Source organism: Alosa alosa, chromosome 9 (genome assembly GCF_017589495.1).
Source record: "Alosa alosa isolate M-15738 ecotype Scorff River chromosome 9, AALO_Geno_1.1, whole genome shotgun sequence".
NCBI classification, from domain to species: Eukaryota; Metazoa; Chordata; class Actinopteri; order Clupeiformes; family Clupeidae; genus Alosa; species Alosa alosa.
Genome location: NC_063197.1, coordinates 8,511,771 through 8,536,065, shown reverse-complemented (window position 1 = coordinate 8,536,065; position 24,295 = coordinate 8,511,771). Strand labels below are relative to the sequence as shown.

At 44.3% G+C, this 24,295-nt stretch overlaps 1 protein-coding gene and 1 long non-coding RNA gene across 5 annotated transcripts in view; one reads left to right on the top strand and one right to left on the bottom strand.

Moving 5' to 3' along the window:
- The window catches only part of nme7 (NME/NM23 family member 7), a 34,622-nt gene that overhangs the window by 5,734 nt on the left and 4,593 nt on the right, over window positions 1–24,295 (top strand). For all 4 annotated transcript variants that reach the window (XM_048252681.1, XM_048252680.1, XM_048252682.1 and 1 more), the window contains 8 exons: window positions 330–496; window positions 1,877–1,987; window positions 4,075–4,125; window positions 4,727–4,934; window positions 5,151–5,256; window positions 10,068–10,132; window positions 11,064–11,132; window positions 13,673–13,774. In XM_048252681.1, coding sequence (XP_048108638.1) covers window positions 330–496; window positions 1,877–1,987; window positions 4,075–4,125; window positions 4,727–4,934; window positions 5,151–5,256; window positions 10,068–10,132; window positions 11,064–11,132; window positions 13,673–13,774 — 879 coding nt within the window. The remainder of the gene's footprint in view (window positions 1–329; window positions 497–1,876; window positions 1,988–4,074; window positions 4,126–4,726; window positions 4,935–5,150; window positions 5,257–10,067; window positions 10,133–11,063; window positions 11,133–13,672; window positions 13,775–24,295) is intronic.
- LOC125300631 lies at window positions 13,724–15,384 on the bottom strand. Its single transcript, XR_007194593.1, has 3 exons — window positions 14,413–15,384; window positions 14,259–14,319; window positions 13,724–13,818 (listed from the first exon to the last, which is right to left on the bottom strand). It is a non-coding gene; the product is annotated as an uncharacterized LOC125300631 (long non-coding RNA).

The window sequence follows — 24,295 nt, the reverse complement described above, 5'->3', positions numbered from 1 at the left end:
TCTTGACTCTGTAATAAAAATGAATGTATACAATAATGTATTGAATGTTCAATAATGTACTCCTGTGTTTGTAAAGATGGAACATTTCTATTTTATCCTGTTGAATTGTGTGCAGAAGCTGCTTATCATTCTATAACATATTACTTTATATGTAGTCTTACTAGGCCTGTCAACATGTCCTTGGTCTGGCTTGACTGTGGCCCTGATGAGTCTGAGTCTGAGCTGCAGTGTGTTGTTTTGAAAATGTAAATCTCTGAGATGAAGGGTGATGGAGTGTGATGGAGATATGAATTGCAGCGAGAGTGACATGTCTTCCCTTGTTTTACCAGTTTGACATGAAGAACCAGCGCACCTTTCTGCGGAGGACGAAATACGACGAGCTTCACCTAGAAGACCTTTTTGTGGGCAACCGCATTAATGTGTTTTCCCGTCAGCTTAATCTGATTGGCTACGGGGACCAGTACACAGCCAACAAACTGGGAAGCAAAAAAGAAAGGTGTCAATATTGTCTTTTGAATGCTATGCATGAAGCATGAAATTGAGTATTGTATTATGATGGAGTCTATTTGCCACTACACAGCCATTCAACTAGCAAGAAAAAAAGAAAGGTAGTCCAAGTGTTTCTTAGATATCATGCATGAGGCCGGAAATTGGAATTGTAGCATGGAATTGTGCGCTATACTGTGATGCAGCCTTCAAGCCAGACAGTGACGTCACATTGTGTTAATACACAGTCCATTCAAAATACAAAGTATTTATATTTCTCAATTAAATAACTGCAGAAAAAATGTAGCTTTACATGACGTGATGTCAGGGCTTCAATTAATCTTGCCTCAATGCACTTCCAGAGGAGTTCTCATCGGCTCTGTGCTGGGCTAAACAGTATCCTGAGCACCTGACTGGCTGCTCTAGAGATCTCCTCGTGAAGCAGTGAAGAGCGGCGCACAGACCTGCTCAGTGCCGCTCAATCAGTCCACTGATTACTGAGTAATGCCTCTCAGAACGAATGAGCCAACCAGCACTTTCAAAGGTCCACTTGCCCAATCAGCCATGCTGTACAGGGTAATTTCTCCTGATCATCTGTTATGTAGTTGGCATTAAAGTATGGTTAGGGATCTGGCTTTGACATGGCCCTTATATGGCCCTGATCTGGCATGGGTTTGGCCCAGATCTGGCATGGATTTGGTCCTAATCCGGCCCAGATCTGTTTCCAGTCTGAGCTGCAGCGTGGGGTGTTGAAAATGTAAATGTGTGATTCGGAGGGTGGTGGAGGGAGTCTGGTGATATGAGAACAGCAGGGAGAGAGTGACGTGTTTACAGTCCAGTGTTGCCTGGCAGGAAAGTGAGAGCGTCCAGTCTCATTCTTACGCTAGTCTATCACCCCTGGACCAGACGCAGTCTAGCCAAAACCAAGCCTCTCTGGTTGGAGTATTTAGCCCTTGCTTTCACTCTCCAAGGCTTTCAGCCTGGCTAGTTCTGGTTCAGTAGGTTTCCTGAATTGCCTTCATGCCTCATCCAAGAATATATCAAGCAGAGAAATATGAAACTCAACATCAATTATGCAGGCCATGCCACAATAATTTGTGGCATGATCTGCATAATTGATGTTGATTTTCATATTTCTCTGGTTTAATGGCATTCATAGAACAGTTTGTATCTTTTTTGTTGTTGCTGACAGATTAATTGCTCGGGATTATTGAGCATGAACACATTGTCACTGTGTGCCAGTGCATCTGATCTATAGTTTTGCTTCTGCTCATTGAGCAGTGATTAATGACAAATCCTTCCCCTCCTGTTTTTTCCCTCTATCTCAATGCTGTCCACAATAATGTCTACCAATGCTAATGTCTGTTTGCCTTTTTCTCCCTCCATTTAGGACATTGGCCATGATCAAGCCAGATGCAGTCACCAAAGTGGGAGATATAATACAGTTGATTTATGAAGCCAACCTTATCATCACAAAAGCCAAGATGACAAAGTTGACTTGGTAAGCTCAGGCTGAGGCCTGTTTCTATGCATTTTATCAAACAGGTTTTCCAAGGGAAGTCCCAACTGTAAAATGTGAATTCAAAACCCCAGGCCTTGCTGCCATCCTCTTGTAGTGTGTGGGCGTGTTTGTCTGTCTGCTTGTGTGGTCGACTGATTTATGAATAGGAAGAGGAACCTGTTCAATGAAGACAGTGAATCTGCCTCTGGTAACTCCTCCACTACAAAGCCATTTATTTTCACAGAACCTCTGAATGGGAGAGGATATGTAGCAGGAATGGAAAGCCCCAACCACTTCTGAAGTGTCACAATGATACAATCACTGTCTCTTCATCAGTCTTTTCATAGAGGGAAAAGATGTGGTTGATATATTTTCGTTACATAAACGTTAGCGCCTGAATTTTTTTTTTTCACCTGACACTGCACTGGGAGGATGGGCTCAGTGCTTGGTGGCATTTGCATGAGATATTCCAATCAGTCCAGAGAGGCGGGCTGACGTGCGTTCACGTGGGATCTCTGCAAACCACATTCAAAGTGCAGGTCGTGGTCTTTGGGATTGTCAGTCAGCTGGGCCAATATGTGTATGTCACTGAATGTTTTTGGGCATGATGGCTGGAAGTGACATGAATTTGGTCCCCAATCATTATGTTGTAATGAATTTAGGGAAAGATGTGTTCTCTCCCACATTTTGCACTCGTGTGAAGCCAGACTGCCGTGGTTAGAGCCACCGGCTCCGGTAGACAGTTGCGCTGGCTGTGGATTATCTCATGAAGCTTAATGATATTTGTTCACTGAGCCTTGTCATCCCATTAACGCAAACCCGGCTTAAGGGTAAACATTACTCTCCGATACGCAAGCCTCCACCCTGCAGATTAAGCTCGTACAGTAGCTCTGTCTAATTAGGCTGAAGTGATTCCGGAGCCTCACAACAACAGCGCACAGTGCAGTGGTGGCAGCGTACAGGAGAAATGCTGCATGTGCAGCACGGAGGCAAAAGTCCCGTTGCGTGGGGAAGCGTCTTGGAGACTGGCCCCTGGTGAGCGCGGGTGAGGTAGGAGGGCCAGGAGAGGGAGGGATGGAGGGAGGGAGAGGCTGTCCCGTCTGCAGGCTGCTGTGCAAGCAAGCAGATGGTGGCAGCACCGATCCTGACTATGCAGAACGAATGAGCGCTCGCGCAGCAACACTGCTTAGTGTCTCGATGAATGTGCAGAATTATGCTCCTGTGCCAAAGGCCCCAAAGCATAAGCCGTCTGAAAGCGAGCTATTTCAGCATCCCTCACGTGCTGTCTGAGAAATATTGCTAAATATTGCTACGCTGAAAACAAACAAGGCATTAAGTGGAGGCTTCTGTGCTAGTTGTGTGTGCTTTTGATGAGGACAGAGAGAAAAAGCCCATGTGGAAATGCACTCAGGGAAATGCAGTTTGGATACACTTTGCCATGAGTTCTAACCTTGATGTATTGAAAATAAACACACAAACACTCGGCAACTATTTGGAGATGGGGGAAGGCTAATCTCCTTCTTTCACCTTTAAAAGATTGTCCTCCAGATATTTTGAGGTCCCCCTTGTTAAAACTGATTAATATGTAATCTCTCCTCGAACTCATAAAGATAAAGCTGGGTAAAAAGTGAGAGCTAGGCTATTTGTTTGTCAGGAAACCGTGGGCTAGTTCAGGTTATTCTAAAATGCCTCATGACTATTTCCTTGGAACCTGCCTTGTTTTTAACACACAGACTGAGCTTCATCTTACCCATGTAAAAATCACTCATCATATTACCCATGTAAAAATCACCCTTCTGTCTTTTTGAAACATCTAATAGCGAGGGTAAATTACACTTATTATTTATTTTTCTGTGTTAAATGTAGTAGCAGTGCTGATGACCTTTATAAGTTTGAAGGAAGACATTTTATTGGTACCGTTTGTAGAAAATCTCAGTTATAGCACTACACTTCTTCCCCTGTCCTACTTTAATATCGATGTCTAAGAGACAGAGTGCAGTTTGTCTTGATATAGGATTGAGTAGAGATTTTCTGGGTTTGCCAGATCATTCATTAACCGTGTGCACCTTTTATGGGTTTCTTTGCAGGAAGCAGGCGGCAGACTTTTACACGGAACATCAGTCAAAGTCTTTTTTCAAGTGAGTCCTGTTGGGGTGAATGATTGACTTGTGTGTGATGAAGCCGCTGGAAAGCCTTCCTCAAGGAGACTACTGGTCAAACTACTAATTGCAGCATTCCTCTGACATTGCAATGACATTGCTATGTGTGTCTTTGAATGTCTTTCAGCATTTCAGCATTTTTTCAGCAAATTTGTTACTTTGAATGATGGTCCACTTAAGTTTAGGTCCACTGGTTTAATTGAAGAGTGAAGTGATTTTGTGAGTCATCACTTAATTTGGAAATTGCAAATACAAACCAATAAACAAAACCTGCACCTATGCTAATCATTGCATCTATGCTGGACATCGCAAATATTCACAGATGAATTGAGTGACTGTATTGACTACTGAAAATAATAGTTTTTCCTTGCCATCCTTACCTACATGTTTGCTTTGGGCGTCTCAACCACCTTGAGGCAATGCCATTTGTTAATGGCATTCTAAAAAAGAATAAGGATCATAATTGATAGATAGATAGATGGATAGATAGATAGATACTTTATTGATCCCCAAGGGGAAATTCAAGATTGATTCAAGATTTAATTGATTGTCATGGCTAAGTGTTTCCCCTCTTCTGTAGTAACCTGCTGCAGTTTGTGACCTCTGGTCCGGTCATCGCCATGGAGCTGATGGGCGACGAAGCTGTGTCTGTCTGGCGGAAGCTTCTAGGCCCGACAGACTCCTCTGTGGCACGGAAAGAGGTGGTGTCCAGCCTGCGTGCTCAGTTTGGCACAGATGGCACCAGAAACGCCGCACACGGTTCTGACTCGCTGGCATCTGCTGCGAGGGTAAAGCTCTGTCCTTATCTAGACACCCTGGCTATAAGTGGTGTGCACTCTTGCTGGAGTTTGAGCAGTCGACTTTCATTCTGAGAGCAATGCTGTTCTCTGAAGACCCAGTAATCTTGTACATTAGTCAGCTCATGTGTGCATGATTATTGAACACAGATATGGCCCTCGGTCTTAATTGTGTTTTAAAAATTCTCTTTTTTGCTCCTTTTGCAGGAACTGGAATTTTTCTTCCCATCCACAGCTGGCCACGGACCCCCTAACACAGCCAAATACACAGACAGCACATGCTGTGTCATCAAGCCACACGCCATCTCCGAGAGTAAGTATCGGCCCGACACCACACTCTCAGCCCAACCCACTGACCCCAGCCCACCCTGACAGGACCCCACTGACCCTGACCATACTCCCTCCACAAGCCCCCACCCCTAATCAACACCCCCACCCCACCCCTCCCACCCTGTAGGTTGGGGTTTTAAACTCTGCTCCTCCAGATCAGGCAGGATTGCTACAGCTGCCCCGCCGCTCACCTCACGCATCAGGCATACCAGTAGCCACCGCGCTCTGCAGGCTCTCACGTTGTGCAATCCCACAGTCCCACACTAGCATGGTTGACACACACCAAATGTGACCGCGACCACAACAGCAACACTCCCCTCATGTTCCTCTCTATTCTGCTCATGTTCTTTCTCATATTCCTCTTTGTGAAACTTGTAGGGAGTAGTCGAATTGATGGTCTTAACCCTTAAAGGAGTACCATCACACTGGTGTGACGGGAATGTTGAGAAATGAACGTTCTAAAGAATATCTGGGTTCATTGAATTCAACATAGAATTTTAGAACCTTCAATTGTTGCGGAACTTAGAACGTTCAAAAACCTACACCTTTAAGGGTTAAGGTCAGTTTGTAGGACTGATTCCATGTTTTCACTGCATATGGAAATGCTTTAGCAAGTCTACCCCCTTCTTTTAGGGATTTTAAGGGCCTTTACGTTAGTGCCTACTTTAGTAAGACACTTTAATGCCTTTGCTGTGTGTGTGTGTATGTGTATGTGTGTGTGCCTTGTGTTTTGAGGACAGATTGGGCCTTAAATTATAGCTGTAATTAGTCAGAACGAGGTGTTCTGGTAGACTATTTTGTAAGTCTTAAGGCCATTTTGCGTCACGATGTGGACTAGTCATTACTCCCACATCTGAAAGAAAGTGATGAGTCATTATGGCTTCTCTCATGTGCTTACAAGTGGTCTTACTCCCATGGCTTGTTCTCATCATCATTTTTCTGTGCGTGTGTTTGGTGCAGTGAGTAGTTAATGTCTCAACGCACCTGGCTGAAGAAACTGACACCCATTTCAGAGGTGATTTCCTGCTGCTTTCCTTTCAGCTCAATCTTATGTAAGGGATAATGTATGGAACACCGCCGTTTCATCGTGGCTTTTGCTGAGAAACAAATAGTTCGCAACACACGCAGAACTTGAATCAAACATTCTTTATTACACAGCTGATCAACCGTCTGCTTTAACTTTTGAATGAAGCTCCATTGCAAGAAGTGACCGGACTACTTGCGGAGTGATATGAAAGACTTAAATCAGAAGCACAAAACCCGTTGCCATTGACAGCGGTAATTATATGTTTGCAGAGGTAATTACATGAAGTTTACCGTAGAATGTTGGGAAATCCCATTCAAGTCAATGGAGCGTTGTACTAGCATTGTGAAGAGCCGTATAATAACTCTTTATATAAGTGCCTTTTCCCCTTCAGCCCTGGACTGTTGTTGTGCTCATTATATGTTGAGGACTGCGTCACTCCCCCCCGCCAAAGCCAGTGCATATTCTTAACCAACCTTCCCTCCGTATTTTTTCCAAATCCCCTCTCTGATCCCTGTTCGTGGAGCATGCCACCGGAGCGCTGACCTGTGAAATCTCAAATCCTCTGGCCCAAGCAGTGGTAGATATTTCGCATCGCCCTGCTCTGACTGGACCACCAGTTGACATTTCACACAAGCTCTTGTCTCTCCGAGGGGGGTTTCTGTCTAAACCCGTGGACCTGGGAGTCGATTTTTCACTGTGTTGCCATATTGCTGCGTGCTCATAGATACATTTATTTTCACTCCTTTTCGTCTCTTTGTCTCAGACAGACTTAGCAGATCCATGGCAGATATTTTGGCTAAGCCCGGGATTAGCAGATACTTTTCTTTCACTGCCAACTAGGTAGTGGGTGGAGCTCTCATTTTTTGAAAGTACACACTTCACTTCTCTGTGTGGGCAGTGCACTTTCACAATAGTTATACTACTTTTACTATGCCCTGAAGGCATAGAGGTGTTAAGGTAGATTACCTCTCTGCCTACTAGTGGAAAAGCAAACGCCTGTGGAGTTTGTCTGGTCGTCTGTAGGAATGTATGTATGCTGTGCATGTTGGGAGAGAGAGAGAGCGGAGATGGCAGGGACATGCTGCAGTGTTGGTCGGTTTTCACCAAGGAGCTTTTCACTCCCAGCAGCCCAACGGCAGCTTGTGTTGTGTTTTGTTGTGTGTGACTCACTCGCCACCCTTGCAGGACCGACCAGAGACCCTGCTGACTGTGCAAAGGAACACACACAGACACATAAAAAACACACATACACACTCACAGATACACATGATGCTCACATAAGCATACACACACACACACACACACACACACACACACACACACACACACACACACACACACAGATAGAGAGAACACACTCATATTTTCACTCACATACATGCACACAACACATACAAACACAGCATCCACATTCACACATAGCCAGCCACCTGCAGTGCTCATATCTGTAGCCTCCACACCCAGGTAATTCAAAGAGGATTTGGGGCAAGATCACAATTTGATTTGGAGATCTGGAGCCCACGCTTCATCAGTGTGCCAACTTTTAGTTTGGTCCCATTCAATGTTCCAATATGTTGTGACTCACGTACTGATTCAGTCAGTGACAGGAAGTCCTCTCGGATAGAAATGGTGCATGTGTATTTGTGCAGAGCGCAGCACAAATGTTCTTGGATCCATGAGTGTGGGTTTGGCCTGTGTTAGCCTCGTACAGGCTGATCATGGAAAAGCTTAATCATTACAGATACATATTTGTGGCTTGCAGGGCAAGGCAGCGCCGTGATGTTCGCAGTTCTCCGCTGCCTTAAACTGGCTTGGCCCGAAAGCAGCGAGCAGCAGGATCCTTTAAAACCTGGCTAATCATTTGCTCACGCTCACGGTCAAGGAGCTAATACTGGGAAAAATGGTTTGCACACATGCTCCACTACATTACGCTGACGGACTTTTAATAGTGGTGTGATTGGTACGCCCCAGTTTTGCTCCCGTCATTTTCTTCTCCTTCTCCATGTTCCCTTGTAGCCAATTGGGTTGCGTCAGTGTGCAAAGAGTGACTTAGAAGAGTGTCCCTGGAATGGGTAATTAGGGGCACAGTTAACGATGTCGCTTTGAGCAGTATAGATTAAACAGGAGGGCATTACATTGTATTCATTAACCCTTAGAGTGCCCACATCACCCCTTGCCAAAGTCCATCATAATAAAAGTTAGTTGTGACTTTTTGAGGCTGAGCTGGCACAGAGGGCTTTGTGTCCTCGTCCAATGAGACGTATTGGAGGTCAGTGCTCCATTTCATATTCTCTGCCAATGGCAGCTCCCGGCTGGTCTTTTTTCTGTCCCCAGGGTCTAGCCGGTTGACACCTAGTCACACCTTCCTCTGTCTGAGAGTGTCGGCCAATGAGGCGAGCCTGCTGTTGCCTCGCTCATGACTGGAATAGGGAAACGTGTTGCTAGGCACCCGGAGATCCATCTCCTAGCAACAGAGTTGGTGCGTTGGGGAGATGCTGTGACGGAACGGCGGGCCAGGCGGCGTGACTTGCGAAGAACACAGAGCACACATGTGCACACACACATATAATCCACTCATCAGCTGAGCCTGCCAACACAGTCTGAGCCTCATCATCTGGATGACCGTGTCTGTATCCTGAGTTGCCAAACTGTATATTCTGTCGATTTCTGTGGACCGACATGGAAGCAAAATAATGGTTGAATAATTCTGTTCATTACTGTTCTAGCTTTTGTCCAATAATCTGTTTGCAGTCTGTTTATAGAAATCATCATCATCATCATCATATATTTCCATCCCACATTTGGCCTCATTTGCTGAGTCTGTTGCTCATTTGCTGGCTGCTGTTGCTCTGGTGACAGGGAGCTGATAGTGAAATATATTACCCCTAATATCTTTGGCTTCTCAGGAGGCATGAATCATCAGGAGGAAGAGACACAGAAGGCAGTGAGCCCACTGGAAGCATTATTACATTTCAAAATAGTTTTCAAAATAGTTTGCAATACGTCACCTCTCACTTCCTCCTAATTTCTCTCCCATTCTCATTTCCAATTCCATATGTCATCACATCACATCATGTTTTCACACTCAGAATACAGCAATCTGTACGATGTAGTAAATATCTCTCTTAAGGGTCTTCATGTCTATCTCTCTGTCTGGCTGTATATCTATTTGTCTGCCTGTCTGTCAGTCCATCCGTCCATCCAATCTAATCAAATCTGTCTATTTATATATCCATCAATTGATTAATTGATTAGATTGGGTTCTGCTAATGAAAGTTGTGCCCGATCAGGGCTGTCTCCATTCCAGACTCTCTTACTATCTGAGAGCCTTCAGGACTTCAACACCATTTAGCCCTGCTGTCTCTCTAGGACCTATAGAGGTCATATTGATTCCATATCATTCTATACCAACCGTGGACACTGGGGGTTTCTGCCCAGTGCATTCTGTTGAGAATCTGAGCCAAAGTCTTATGTAATGTTTAATCAAGACTGGCCCTGTGACAGCATTAATGATAAGCTATGTGAAGACATAGGTACTGTCTGTATGTTTCTGAAAACAATAAACCCAGAGTAATATATCAAGTGCTTTTCATTTTGGTTGTGCTGTATGAGTTATGAGCTGTATGAGTAGTGCATGTGAAATGAAGATAGAAATCAGGGCAGTGGAAGTGAGAGCACTATCTCACTAGAGCATGTCGGAATAGGATTTATTCAGCCTTTTTCTTTGTTTCTAACATTTCCCCTGTCCTGGCTCTATCTTGTAACAGTCTTGACCGGAAAAATCCTGGGATCCATCATAGATGCAGGTTTTGAAATCACAGCGTTGCAGATGGTAAGATGGTACATGAAATGTTATTTCTTATTTAAAAAAAAAAGCAAAAAACAAAGTTTCCCTCAAGTACGCCTCTCTTTGCCTTTCTATGATCTTACGTCCCATTTATTTTAGCTCTAAAAGTTTGAGGCATGAAATCATCACCTCACAAAATGCACCTAACTCTTTAACACAGCCTTGTGGTCCAAAGCAAATCTGTTTTGGATTATCAATTTTGCTGGATGTAAATCAGGACCCCTCCCCCCAGTGTACCACAAATCGTCATGTGACCTGGGGCTTTTCTTCCTGTATCTGGACCAAACTGACCCTGGCATTGATCAGGCAATCAGTCCTTGAATCAGTGACCTTCCTCAGTTCCCCACTGCCTCCCTCCAATCAGAGCACAAAAATTTGATGATGGGGAACTGTTAAAGAGCTTTCATTAGTACAGGGCTGGCTGAATGTAAGATGCTGCTTGTCAGGCTGATGAGCTTTTCCGGTTTACTTCACAGTGGCTGCATGTAGCACAAAGTCATGTTGTGAATTGCCAGTGAATTTTAACTGGGTGGAGAGTTTGTATATCCTCTGTTTTCCTGGACTTAGATTCATTCATTCAGTTGTCACCAGTGTTGGCTTTGTGGCCTTAAAATTACCGCTACTGACTTATAAACTTTCATCTGATTGCCTGTAGAAGTTAAGACTTTCAGAATGTGTGTAAAATAAAATTCCATTAAGTTAAATGAGATAATTATCCCATTTCAAGCCGCCATTTTTTCGTTTATGTTCACACCGCACCATTTTCAGTCACTTAATTGGTAACTGTTTCTCGACTGTCATGGGAGTAGCAGTGTGTCACTTTCCACTTGGATGACCTTGGATAGTTTTGTGTGACCTTTTGCCTAATGTATGAGATGGTTATTGATTATACTGGTTTGACCATTTTTCCCTGCAGATCAACATGGACCGTGCCAACGCTGAAGAATTCTTTGAAGTTTATAAAGGGGTTGTGACGGAGTACACGGTAAATATAGAATCTGACGGGCACACGGAAAGGATGTGCGGCCTTTGGTGTTTTGTTGTTTTTTGCAATATTGCAAATACCATCCACATATGTTAGCTGGTAGTAAAGGCATGCATCATAAAGGTCAGAAGCCAGAAGCTTCCCCCTGGAGCATGTGTTTCCAGTTAAACACGGACTTATCATCATCTTACAGACATACAGGGAGACACAGAGGGGAACCGAGAGGAGTAGCTGCCCATTCTCATACTAACAAGCAGTTCACTTGTCGAAGAAGACACTCAAATAGGGGAGGAATGTATCTGGCAACGTGTTGAACTAGAAACCTTGCGGCGTTTTGTTATTGTGAGCCCTGTGTAGTGTTCACCCCCTCAGCTGGGGATGTTACTGGGTTTCTGTGCGTCCGCGCCCAGACATACGTGTACAGACATACATCTGTGAAGACGTCTGTGAAGGTTCCCTCACACGTGGCTCCTACAGTCTCCTCTACACTCTGCCAAAACAGACCGTGCAGACGGGCACATCTTATCTGTGGCTCTATATTCGGCTCTGTTGCCATGGTTCCCCCGACTGCTCCATACCCCCTAACTCTCTCATTTCATGGTGAGGTACCATGTCGCATCACCAATTTGCCCCATATCTTCGATACTCGTTCCGATATATGCTTTGGCTGCTTGTTTGTGTGACTTCATAATTGACCTTGAAGTAAACAGCAGCTGGTGAGGTACCATGCCACGTCACCATTTAGCCCCTACTTCCTTGATCCCTGCTTGTCTAAGTTTAACTTTAAGTGGAAAGCACTTTTCCGATTTCTGTTACAGTTGCTTGTTTGTTTGACCCAATAATTCCATTTTACTGTGTGGTAAACAACGGCTTCACCTATTTAGGCCCAATCTCCAAACCTTATTTCATCCACTTAATATACCCTTCTACTGACATTGAGCCCATTATACAATTTTAGAGTGAGAAAGACAAAGGTAACCTACTAATCCCATCCCTAATTCACAGGACCCATAGTCCACCTCACCCTTACTTTTTTTCACTTAAATAAATATGGGAACAAAGACTGACCCAACACCAGCCACCAGTCCAGCTCCTAGTACTAAATACTGAAATAAGTGTACTTCTGTCCAGGCTTTTATTTAAGATAAGATAAGATAAGATAATACTGTAATGTCCTTTTACTGGGAAGTTAGTTACTTGGAAGCATTTCAGCTCTGCAATCTGCATAGAAAGACTACATAGAAAAAACAATAACATTTAAGATCATAAAATCATTCACGCCACATGTAACAGGTGTAGCCTACACACAGATAATATCCGTTAGACTAGGAGTATTTTGACGCAAAATAATGCCAAGACTCCATATGCATGCATCCCTGAAGGACAAAAGGACAGGAAATGGATTATATTGGACACGGCCATTCCCCTTCCTGTTAACCATTAGTGTGCATCTCCCAGCTCAGATAGCGGGAGTATTGGCCAAGCTGAATGGAACTGCTGGCCTTGAGCTGCCTCCTTTATCTTGACTGTGTCTTTACTCAGAGTAATTAATCATGCTTATTAGGTTTTTAGTAGATCCCAATCAGCGCTCCTTTGTGCCTCAAAGGAAACGGCTTTCTAATTATTTATTTATTTATTTATTTATTTATTTATTTTCATTTTAGGTAGATATTTTTCCTGTTTTGGAAAAATGAGATTCTGGGTGGAAGAGGTTGTCACGTTTTGCATTAAGTCTCCCATGTGATATTGATCTCAGTAAAAGCCAGCTCCTGGATTGCATAGAAAAAAACAACAGCAGCAGAGGGTATGGTTTCAGACCGGAGGGGTATACTATGAAGCAAGGTTACTGGCTTACCCAGGTAAGCTATCTGTCTAAAAACAATAGCTGTTCAGTGCAGTGTTTTTTTAGAGATCAGTAGTTACTCCCAAAGTTCCCTGGCTTAGCCAGTTACCTTGCTTTGTAGTACCGCCCTCAGAGATTGGAGACTAAATGTGCAATGAAAGTAGTACAAGCAAACAAAATCAAACAAGCTCTTAGTTCAAATGTTCTGCGTTTGTGTACTCTGGGCAATCTCTGATCTAATGGGTTGTGTATGGGCAGTTTGAGTGTGAACGCCCAGCTAAAATTAGACTTCCCCCTTTCTCTCCCTCTGCCCTCTGTCATCTCGCAGCTTCTTAACATAGACCCTGCCATTCCTCCTCATCCTCGACCAGTTTTCTCTTTCAACGACAATGTTACAGAAAATATCTCATAAAACCAAGATTAGCATGGTATGAAAATGAACCCTGCTGGAAACGACCAAGCCTTGCACAATGAAAATGTTTGTTCACGTTTATTTACCTTTTTATTTATATATTTATTCTTTGGGTAGTCCTGAAACCCGAACCCACTCAGTCCACAGCTACGGTCCCGCAGCTGCTCCAATGTCTTTCCAAGGTCTGCTCGCGCATAATAGCCCCTTTCATTGCCATAGGGCTTAGCTTAGAGGTGGACGCTATGAGTCGGCGCTTTTAACTCTGGCCTGTGTCGTGTTGTGTAGGGGATGGTGGTGGAGCTCTGCTCCGGACCGTGCATGGCTCTGGAGATTCACGCCTCAGATGCAGCCAGAGCCTTCCGACAGTTCTGTGGACCAGCCGACCCGGTAAGTCCTGACTGTAAGCTAAAGTTCAGTGTAACGATTAGGCTCTGAAAAAAAAAAAAAAAAAAAAACACACAGGCTTCACACAACAGCCCCATTCACCAGTACTTTTCCATACATGTCAGTGGAAAACATAAAGGCAAAGTTTAAGGGAAAAGTTCAGGTGTCAACAGTTGTAATAAAGCCTCACTTGGCTCAGTTTCATCTGGTCTTTCATGTTTGGTTCTAACTTCTTCTATTTCCATTAAGTTAGCTCCCAATTCAAAGCATTTATTGTCTGTGTGGGGCAGATGAAATGTATACTGTATTAGGCCAGGAGCTGATGCACTGAAGTATGCACACAGGGTTGCCATGGCTACATACTGAACACAAATGTCCATATCTCCCATAATCCTCTGAGGGGCAGAAGGGAGGGAGGGAGGGAGGGGGAAGAGAAGAGAGAGGACCAAACAGCCCCTCTGGCTCCTTTTCCTCCGAGCCTACTTACAGTGCCGATGCCAGCAGAACACACAAGGTGCGGGCTGTCCACAACTGTCAGGTTGCCAGCTCTGTGAGATAACAATTGAAGTCAGTCCATGGGGTAAGGGTTCGTTGGCCTTGTAAACTATACAAAAGGGCCCTGATAATAGCGTGGACTTTACCTATAATCAATGGCCCCACTGCGCCCTCGTCACTCCATCGCGTGCATGCTGGCGCTCCTTCAAAGCGGGCGCACTGTTGAAAGTGTAAACGCCTGGCAGAGCAGAGCTCAGTTGTAATGTTTCTGTTTGTGCCAGAGTCCCTACACAAGGACTCCTGCATCCGAGCTTTGCTCTGGTCTCTCACAACTGTTTGTCACTGAGCCTAAGACAATGTTGTTACCGTGGTAGAGAGCACTACAGTCACTAAAACAGCCAGAGAGCACTTTGGCCGACCCATAACCGGAAGGTCAAAAGGTCAGAACAATAGCAAGGAACTGAGATGGAGAAAGAGAGGGTGTGGCATAAACTAAACTGAACTGGTCTGAAGGCACTGTTGCATAAAAGCCATAAAACAGAAATGTTCTCAGTTAAAGACCTTGGTCAGTGGATTTCCGCTGACTGTTATCAGTTGCAAACACTGTCCCTTTTTTTTCTATGGAAATCAAAGTCGTGCTACATCCAAGGAGAGAGCCATGCTCTTGCTGTTTTTCATAATCACATTTCCTTTGTGGGGTTTCTTTTTTTTTTTTTTTTTCTTTTCTTTCTTTGAAGGGCGAATGAGTTTCCTGAATTAGAAAAGGCTGTTCTCCAAACTAGTTCTGCTCCAAGAGAGAGAAAACAAATTTAATGGGCTACTAAGTGGACTTTGTCGCCGGTGTCCATCCAGCCCCGGCTATATCCGTCGGAGGCATACTTGTGGCTACATTGTGGCCGCTTGAAATGCAGACTGAATATGCCTCCCTGTGTCTGACCTCTCCCCAAGGTCAGAGCAGATTGCTCAATCATGGCTCCGGAACAGAGCTCCTGAGTATGCCCCGCCCTCTGCCCTCCCCCTTTCCCAGCAGCCTCCACTGGGGAGAGGAGGGCTCTGCATATGCTCCATCACTAGCAGATCAGCTTGGCTCCTTCACTCTCTGTCTCTCTCTATCCCTCTCTCTCTCTCTCTCTCTCTCTCTCTCTCTCTCTCTCTCTCTCTCTCTCTCTCTCTCTCTCTCTCTCTCTCTCTCTCTCTCTCTCCTCCCTACTTTTCCCTCTATCTTATTCAGACTCCCTCCCTTTCTCTTTCTCTCTATCTCCCCTGCTCTCTCTTGCTGGCTCTCCCTTTCTCTCCTTTTCTCTCCCTGACTCTCTCCCTCTCCTTCCCACCCTCATTCTATCTGTCTATACATTCCTCTCTTTCTCTCTACAGTGTCACTCCCTCCGTCCCTCCTGCTGTGCTCCTGTCCCTCTCCTCCGATGCTCGCCTGCTTCAGCACGGCTCGTCTGTCTTCTCTGTCTGTCACCCACGCTCACTGTGTGTGTGGAGCTGCGTGAGCGCCTTTTAATGAACACAGACGGCCTGATTATGACACTTGCCACAGAGGTGTCGAGAGACTGAAAGGAAAGGTTCTGCAGGGTATGTGTGTGTAGAGGTGTCGAGAGACTGGAGGGAAAGGTTCTGCAGTGTGTGTGTGGACAGGTTGAACTCTTAACACTCTGCCTGTCTGCTTGCCTGCCTGCCTGGCTCCCAGCCCAGCCATATTCCCTCTCTTTCCCAGGAGAAAGCACTGCACGTCTCTTAAACACTGCATGTATGCACACACCTTAGTGTTTGTGTGTCTGCTGCTAGTCCCAGACGAGACAGCCATTCAAATCACCATGGCTCAGGTGCAATAAATATTACAAATGGAGGGTCCTGTTTGTGCTCTTGCATAGATGATGTAATGATGATTATGGTGTGTGTGTGTGTGTGTGTGTGTGCGTGTGAGTGGGAGAATTGAAAAATGAAGTGTGTGTGTGTGTGTGTGAAAGCCATGGGTAAATGTTTGTTCAGTCACAAAACACGATGCCTCTCACTGTTCAGCTGTTGGCCCCTGGAGTTCTGAAGCATGACCTCTTGCTCAACTCGATCACCTGATCAGTGGGCAACCCTGGGTGTGGTCGACACCTCTTTCAACATTTCATTCTAGTAAAGAAACCATCATGACTCCTGTGTAAAATTGAACTCCACTATATTATTGACACAGAGATATTCACACACATTATTGACACAGAGAGCTATTATTTGCTCAGCAACAACTGTAAACCTGAAACAGTAGTGTACTGTATACCGTAATCTTGTTATTGCATAGGCTCTATTGTATTTCTTGTACAGATTGCTTAAACTGTCTGAAAAGTAGAAAACTGTCAATTATTGCATGTGGAAGACCTCAGTCAATTTAAAAAAAAAAAAAAAAATAGAGGCTAAAACCCCACACAAATTCACATACTTGTGGGCAGTGGTCATTATTAAACAGTCCTTTCTTAGTTTTCCCCACTCTATGGCTGTGGAGGTTCCATCATGGCGGTGTCCAGTGGGGAAAGCTTAGGGCTGAGTTGAAGCCCATTCTGATGAGATTTCGCTCCGCTCTTGCTGCCTAATTGTGTCCACCTGCAGGTGTGTTTACCTTTCATTTCAGCTGCAGGCTCCAAAATCCCATTGCCGCTTGTGCACGTACTTAGCGTAAGTTGTAGTGGCCTTACAACATTGTGTGTTCCTCGTCAACACACGATTCAGTAAAGTCCTGAGTTCACCAAAGAAAACCTGTTGGTCTTAAGAGCTTGGGAAGTAATTGTTGCAATATGCAAAACAATACTGATGCCAAAAGAGGTATTATCCTGTTTAGGGCAGATATCAATATGGGGCTTGGCCTTTAATATACTGGACCCTATTTCTCATGGGTGTATAAAGGATCTACTGTATTATATACAAAATAAAGTTGGGATCTGCCTTCAAGTACAAGAAAGATGTTTACTAAACAGGCACATAAAAATATTCTGCAGCCAGATCTCGAGCATGCAAACCTCTTGTTAAAGTGGTATTTGATACAAACAAATGCTATGTGATGGCTTATATTACTTGTTAAATTAATAGAGTGGTGTAAGTCACCCAAGTATTTAAATCTACTTGCAAAATGCAAATATAATTCACAATTATGAAATGCATTGGCAGTTCCAACATGATTTACATTTTCAGCTCAAAAGCAATAGCAGTGGCAGAGTAGGGTCTTCTCACCTGTTGGTGTCTCATTGGCAGCCCAAATTGAAGGCCTTACCCTGTTAAACCCGTGGAGAGAGAAGAGTAATGGGAGGGGATTGTGTGGCTAGTTTGTTCACTGGCATGGCGCCAAGCTTTGTGTACTCCCCTTGACAACTGCTGAGTATTTGGACGAGAGCCACAGCCTGGCGGGCCTCTCTGGTGCTTGGCCTGCGAGACGGTTGGGTGTATGACAGAAGGCGTCCACCTAACTGAGCAGAGCAGAGTTACTGGTGTCAGAATGACCACTGTTCCTTTGAAAGAATCAGAGGGACATGTTCCGGAACTCACTGTTAGTCTTCAGAAACAGCCCATGGGGAGAAGTGGAGGAAGTTCACATCGTGTTCCTCTGAGCTCGAGGTGAAAGTGTGGTGTGTGATAAGCAAGCGAATGATATGAAGCATTTGAAGTTACAAGATTGCCATAGCAGACATTGCATCCAGAAGACACATCTGACCTACTTCTCATATACTGCTGACATTGTGATGAGGTTATTCAATGACAGATATCTGACTAATTGGTCTTACAGTTACACACATACTATGTTGTTAATGGTGGTAAAAGCACTCTCCCAAACACATGTTCTTGTTCTTGATGTAATTGTGGTTATTGCCTACAGGTATGACTACTTGACACTTGCTTCAAGAAGGCCTGTGTGCAGTTAAGTCACTGGTGTTATCAGAGAGCCCCTCAGAGTCTCATAATAACCCATAGCTCCATAGCTGATTAGAACCCTTTGTTTTGCGCGCACACACACACACACACACACACACACACACACACAGACACACACACACACGCTCACAATTCACCCTGCTTTGCGTGTCAAATACTCTTAAATCTGCTCAACCAAGTGGTTAGATCCTATTGGGTACAATTGCTTCAACATGCTGTGCAAGCTTAAACCACATTTTGAGGTTTTAGTTTTTTATATTCAGAGATCATTCAGCTTTGTGTTTCTATTGCCAGTGTGTGTGTGTGTGTGTGTGTGTGTGCTTTTCCCATGACTTCCTGACCAAAGGAGTTTGAGAATAAACAATGTCTCCTAGAAGTCTCATCTGATGCATAGCCTGCTCTTAACGTGACCTGAGTAAGCGTTGTTTCTTCATCAGTCATTTTCCTTTGGAGTGACTCACAACATATTGTCTCCTTTTTCCAGTTAGTTGGCCGTGTGAGGTCATCCAAGAAAGGACAGTCTTAACACTGCTGTCATTATGTTCTCAGGAAACAAATGACTTTATGGTTTATCCCTTTTTCTTAAGGCCACCTCCCAGCTAATAGATAATATGAGTGCGTGGATCTTATGGGAAATAAGCAATTACGCCTTCTCAAATCTTTGATTGATCAGGCTATAGCCTGAAAAAAAAGTTCAACTTTATGGAGGCAAGACATCCTCATTGTGTTTACATTCTCTTGCTGTTTTAACACGTCAGATGTGACCAGTTTGTTTGTGTTAACCATATCAAGAACACTCTGTGCCCCTCACAACATGCTATTGAAATTCATTCCCTCTTCAAAGTCTTTATCAGAATAATATGAATTGCCAGATCAGTCTTAAAGTGGGTCTACTGGCGCTGGTGTAGAAGTTCTGTTTTGATATGTAATCTTTTAAGGCACAGCACACCAAAAAAGAGACAGTTTGTTTGATTTATCTTATTGTGTTTTCCTCAACTGCTTGTGTGTGTACATCCTACTGTTATTTCAAAGGTTGCTTTCATGAAAAGCTTGCCCTAGTAATTACCCTAGCTTGTCCTAGCTATTAACCTTCCTGAAGCAAATTTTAGGCCAAAAATTATTTGTGATGTTAGTTAGTTAGTTAGTTAGTTAGTTAGTTAGTTAGATCCACAGTATTTGTGCTGTTGGTGCCACAACTGTCTGCATCTGATTGCTCTATGCTTTTTCACTGTCCTATACTGCTCTCCTGTTTCTATATCTAGGACAGTATTTATCTGAATGACGTAGAACTCAATAGTAAAAAAAAACAAAAAACAAGACAAACGTTTTTGTGTGGTTTCTGCAGTAGCAGTTTAATTACGTTTGAGTTGGTGTGAGAACACTCGACAGTGGGTTGAGCCGTAGTTTAACTTTCACTGGCATTGTGTTCTAATGAATAATGGATAGTACAGATCCTATCAGCTGACAAAGTTCAACTGGCCGCTTGTCAATGACTGACTGATCTCTCTGCTCCAACAGCTAAATCCAACACCTCAAGAGTCTCATATAGGCACTTGCCACAGGGGTGGCCCCTCCACTTAATGTGTCTTAATTTAATGTAAGCCGTGATTCTACTCAACAGCTTTCGACTGCAGTACTCTTGTCTGTGTAAAGTGTCATGTGTCCATGTCCATATATGTACTCTTACTTGAAATGGCTATGCTAAATGTCCCTTGGGTTTGGAAACATTCGTAGATACATATTAAAATGTGATTGGCAGGTAGCCTGGATAACCTAGCCACCTCCCCCCCACACACCCCTCATGTGAGTCGAGAGGACGCGGGAGACAAGAGTGTCGCAGCGCTTTTGACCTCCACCTCCTGCAATGGGCTCAGCACGGCTCTAGCAGTCATGAGACAAGCCTCTGTCTTGTGATGCGACCTTATGTGAGTGCTGAAACAAAGCATCTCTGTCTCTGGCGCTACAGAGTCACAACTGGAGCCTCGGTGCCCACGCCAGCGGTCACTTTCAGGGATGGTGGCCCTGGCCGTCACTCTGACACCTACCTGAATGATGCACTTGTTTGGCTGAGTCACATGTGCATTTGAATTCATTCTTTTGAAAAACCCTTCTATCCAGAGCAACTTGAGTTCGCCAACATATTCAAATGGTATTTGCGTCTTTGCAACCGTACATTCTAAATAGATACGGGCAGTTTTGTACACATTGTAAGCATAGACAAGGTTAGTGTGAATAAGACCTGTACCAGATCAGCCAAAGGAATATTATAGTCAGGAGTCATGAAGTCGCAGTTATCGAGTCTCAGCATTGCCTACTTGTTAACAGTACCAACAGGGCATGTCCTAAACGGACAGCTTAAAAGTGAGTATTTGTGCCAAACTGGCCTCTCTAAGCGAGCCAACTTGAGTAAATGAGTATGAATATGTATCAGATGGGTGTCAGAGGAAGGACTGTACTGTTATTTACACAGCTACAGTATATTGAATAGTTGATACAACTGTAAAAACACTGACCTAGTTAGCTAGTTAATGGGGCCATGATGCTGTCTCCCACTCACATGTGCATGGCCCTAGGAAAATCTCCTTTTCCATCTGCATCGAATCATTCCTGGGTAACTTTCGAGTTATTTAAAACATTCCAGGTTTAGGCCTGAATGTCATTTGCCTTTGTATGCCCTGAACATCTCCAAGGTTGTGACATGTGGAGATGTGGCTGTTTGTTTGGACTAGTTCAGTGTGGTGTTGGTCACTGTAAATCAGATCTCCTCTGACATGAGCCAGCACCAGAATAGACGAATGGTCTTTTTATTGCCAGTGTGAAACATGCCACTTGCATGCCAGTTCTTTAGCATCTTAATCTGAAAACACCCATAAAGCATTTTGGGGGAAAACTCCTAGTCGTATTCAGACTCCGCTCTCGTATGATCTGTTCAATCAGACATCCATTTATATTCCTGTTTGGTGACTGATGCTCGGTATGCTGGATTGTCTCGGCTGCTGTGTGGGAATTCAACCTGCTAATTTAGCCTGCTCTGTGTCGACACAACACAGATTAAAACTACTTTGCTGGACACACCAGCCCTGCGCGAAGCCTGAGCTACAGTAGCAAGAGCATCGGCCACAGCAGAGCAGCCGTGTGAGCAAGCAGTCGCTTAGTTTGAGCAAGCAGTTGCGCAGTGTCTGGCCCTCTTATTTCTTCCTTTCATCTTCATTTATCCCTCTCCAAAAATAATCTGTAATCACATTCAGTGAAATTTGATCCTCAATGTTCCATATGCTAATAGAAGTAATTGCCACCTTATCAGGAGATGCACTACTGAAGTAATATGAGAGGAACGCATAATGGCTAACAGCATGTAAACCAGGTTCTGTTTATTGCTTATTCAATAAGAGACCGAATGACAAATCTTATTTCATTTTAATGGCACTCTTCTCTGTGTGCCGCCCCTACTGTCGTTGTTGTCATCGTGTGTCTCCAATGGGAGTGAGCAGCAGCAGCCCTCTCTCCCTCCCTCTCTCTCTCTCTCTCTCTCTGGCCCTCCCTCTCTGGGATTCAGTTCTGCCCCAGGGCATTGATCGGTGCTTAATTAAAGCACTCTTACATCAGCCTGTCAATGGGAGCAGGGGCTGTGCCATGTGACATCGGCTGAACTTTAGCAAGACCTCCTCACTTTTTCCTGCTGTCTCTTTTTTTCCCAGAGCCCCAGTGCACTGGGTGGCTGCTGTGCTGTGCTGCGTTGTGCTGGGTAGTGGAAGAGCAAAAACAGAAGGCCATTTTGAGCGTCATGCGAAATGTCAGGCCGCTCTCCTCGTACGCAGCCTTCAGTCGTGATAAACAAAGTGGAGCCCCTCCCTCCTACTTTTTCTTTTGCCCTGAGAGAAACACACAAAGCGTCTTGATTAGGACACATTAAAGCAAACAAATAAGTCAAAGCTCTCCAGTTTTCTCCACGGACATATTTAAAAGCGAATAGCCAATGCCTTATCTCTAGTCACGCTGCACTGCACCCATTAGCTGGGGAACTGATGCCTCCCTCCAACCCCACTACTGAGGATGGGTCTCCTTATTCTGGTCCTGTTATATTTTATTCTGCGGGTGTAGAATAAAATAGAATAGTCTATAAAAGAGAATAGTCTTTGGCACTGTGCTCTCTCTGGGGGCTTTGCTGCCCCACCCAGTCACACACCTTTGTGTTACTGTCATCAGAGTACTGTTTGTGAGCAAACCGATCTGTTCATGAACAAATACATAACCCCTCTATCTCTCTCTCTCACACACACACACACACACACACACACACACAGTCAAAAGTTTGGACACAAAATTGAGTATTTATGTCCAAACTGGAAGTGTACACATACATGAGCTACTCAGTGCAGATGCGTTGCTGCAGTCAGACAGACCCACTCCCAGATGTTTATTTGGCAGTGTCACAGAAATGGAACTGGCACACATAGGCTCCATTTTGTCAACAAGCAGGGAGTGAGCAAGGACGAGGAGGTGCAGCCGGCTTATTTGTCTCTGGCTCAGTCAGACAGTGTGTGACGTTAGTTTGTCATCTGTATTGACCTTCCCTGTGTGTGTGTGTGTGTGTGTGTGTGTGTGTGCGCGTGCATAATGTGTGTGTGGGTGTGTTTAGTGTGGGGGATGGTGGGTCCATGGAAGCGGGGTTTTTTATGAAAGAACACACAGATGCACACACACAGACACACACACACACACGACAGACAGAGCTCACATGGACACTGAAGCACAGCCCTATGTGGCACGTCTCTGTGAGATTAGGTCCATTTCACCAAGCAGGCCCTCTGTTCAGCAGCAGCACTGTCTGTCATTGCTTCAGCCTGCAAAAGGGACAGGGAAATGAGAGGTTGTATACATCCAACCCAGGTTTGTGCTGGACAAACATTATAAAGGAACAAAAAGGAATGTGTGCTCCCCTAAAGAACTTTATTAATGCAGTTTAAGTTGACATTTCGGGGATGCATGTTCCTTGTTTGATTATCAAAACATGCCTCAGCAAATGTCTATGCTGTGTCTATGGCGGGCAGTACCAGTATCAGAGTGGCCCATTCCTCCGCAGCTGTCTGGACCAGTCCCACCCTGTGTGAGCATGCTCCTGTCCAGTCCCTGAGGGCTCATCAAGGGGAAATTAAAGTTGCTGGCTGCAGGTCACTTGTGGGAAACTATTGCAATCACAGAGAGACGACTTTTGGCTGGGAAATGTTTCTGTGAGCCCAAAAATCCCTTCTCCCGCAGTCCTCCAAGCACAACATGTATGCCATGAGATAAGCTTCAAATATCACTCCGACTCAGCTGGGCCACTGTTATACTTTGCAAAGTACAGATACCTAAAAAAGAACTCATTTGGAGAGAAAGAAATGACTGGTTTGATTATAGAGACTGAGCACATGGTTTCTGGTTGTGTGGGAAGTGGACGAGGACCTTTTGTCTTGTTGGCACTGAAACAGAACTTGTTGTCAAGTTTATTTATATAGTGCATTTCATACACAGAGGTCATTCAATGTGCGTTACATAAACAAAAGCAAACAGTAATAACAAACTAGAGAATGTAATTCCAGGGAATTACGAGTGCATGAAAATGACGCTAGGACAGACATGGTGGTTGCACAGCTGAATAAAAGTTGATAGTTTAAAAGTAGACAGTTTAAAAGTTGAATATAGATTGGGAGTTGATCACACTAGTTGACTGAAAAGCCCAGGCTGCCAAACAGTTGTGGGCAGAGGGACACAATTGGCGGAGTCATAGCTGATGACAACTGACAGTTGGATTGGTTCAAATATTTCATAGGGAATTATTGTAGTGAGGACTTTTATTTTGAAACAGCTTTGGGCAGAGGAAACAGTTGATGGGAGTCATAGTTGATGACAACTGACAGTTGGAATAGTTGAACAGTTAAAACGTTGGATAGTTTAAATGGTTAAATAATTTAATAGGGGATTATAGCAGTGAAGACTTTTATTTTGAAACAGTTGTGGGGAGAGGAAACAGTTGGCGGAGTCAAAGTTGATGACAACTGACTGTTGCTAGAGTAGTTATGGTGGTTGCTATGCTGGTTGCTAGGTTTTAACTGTGAATGTGGTTGCTAGGCT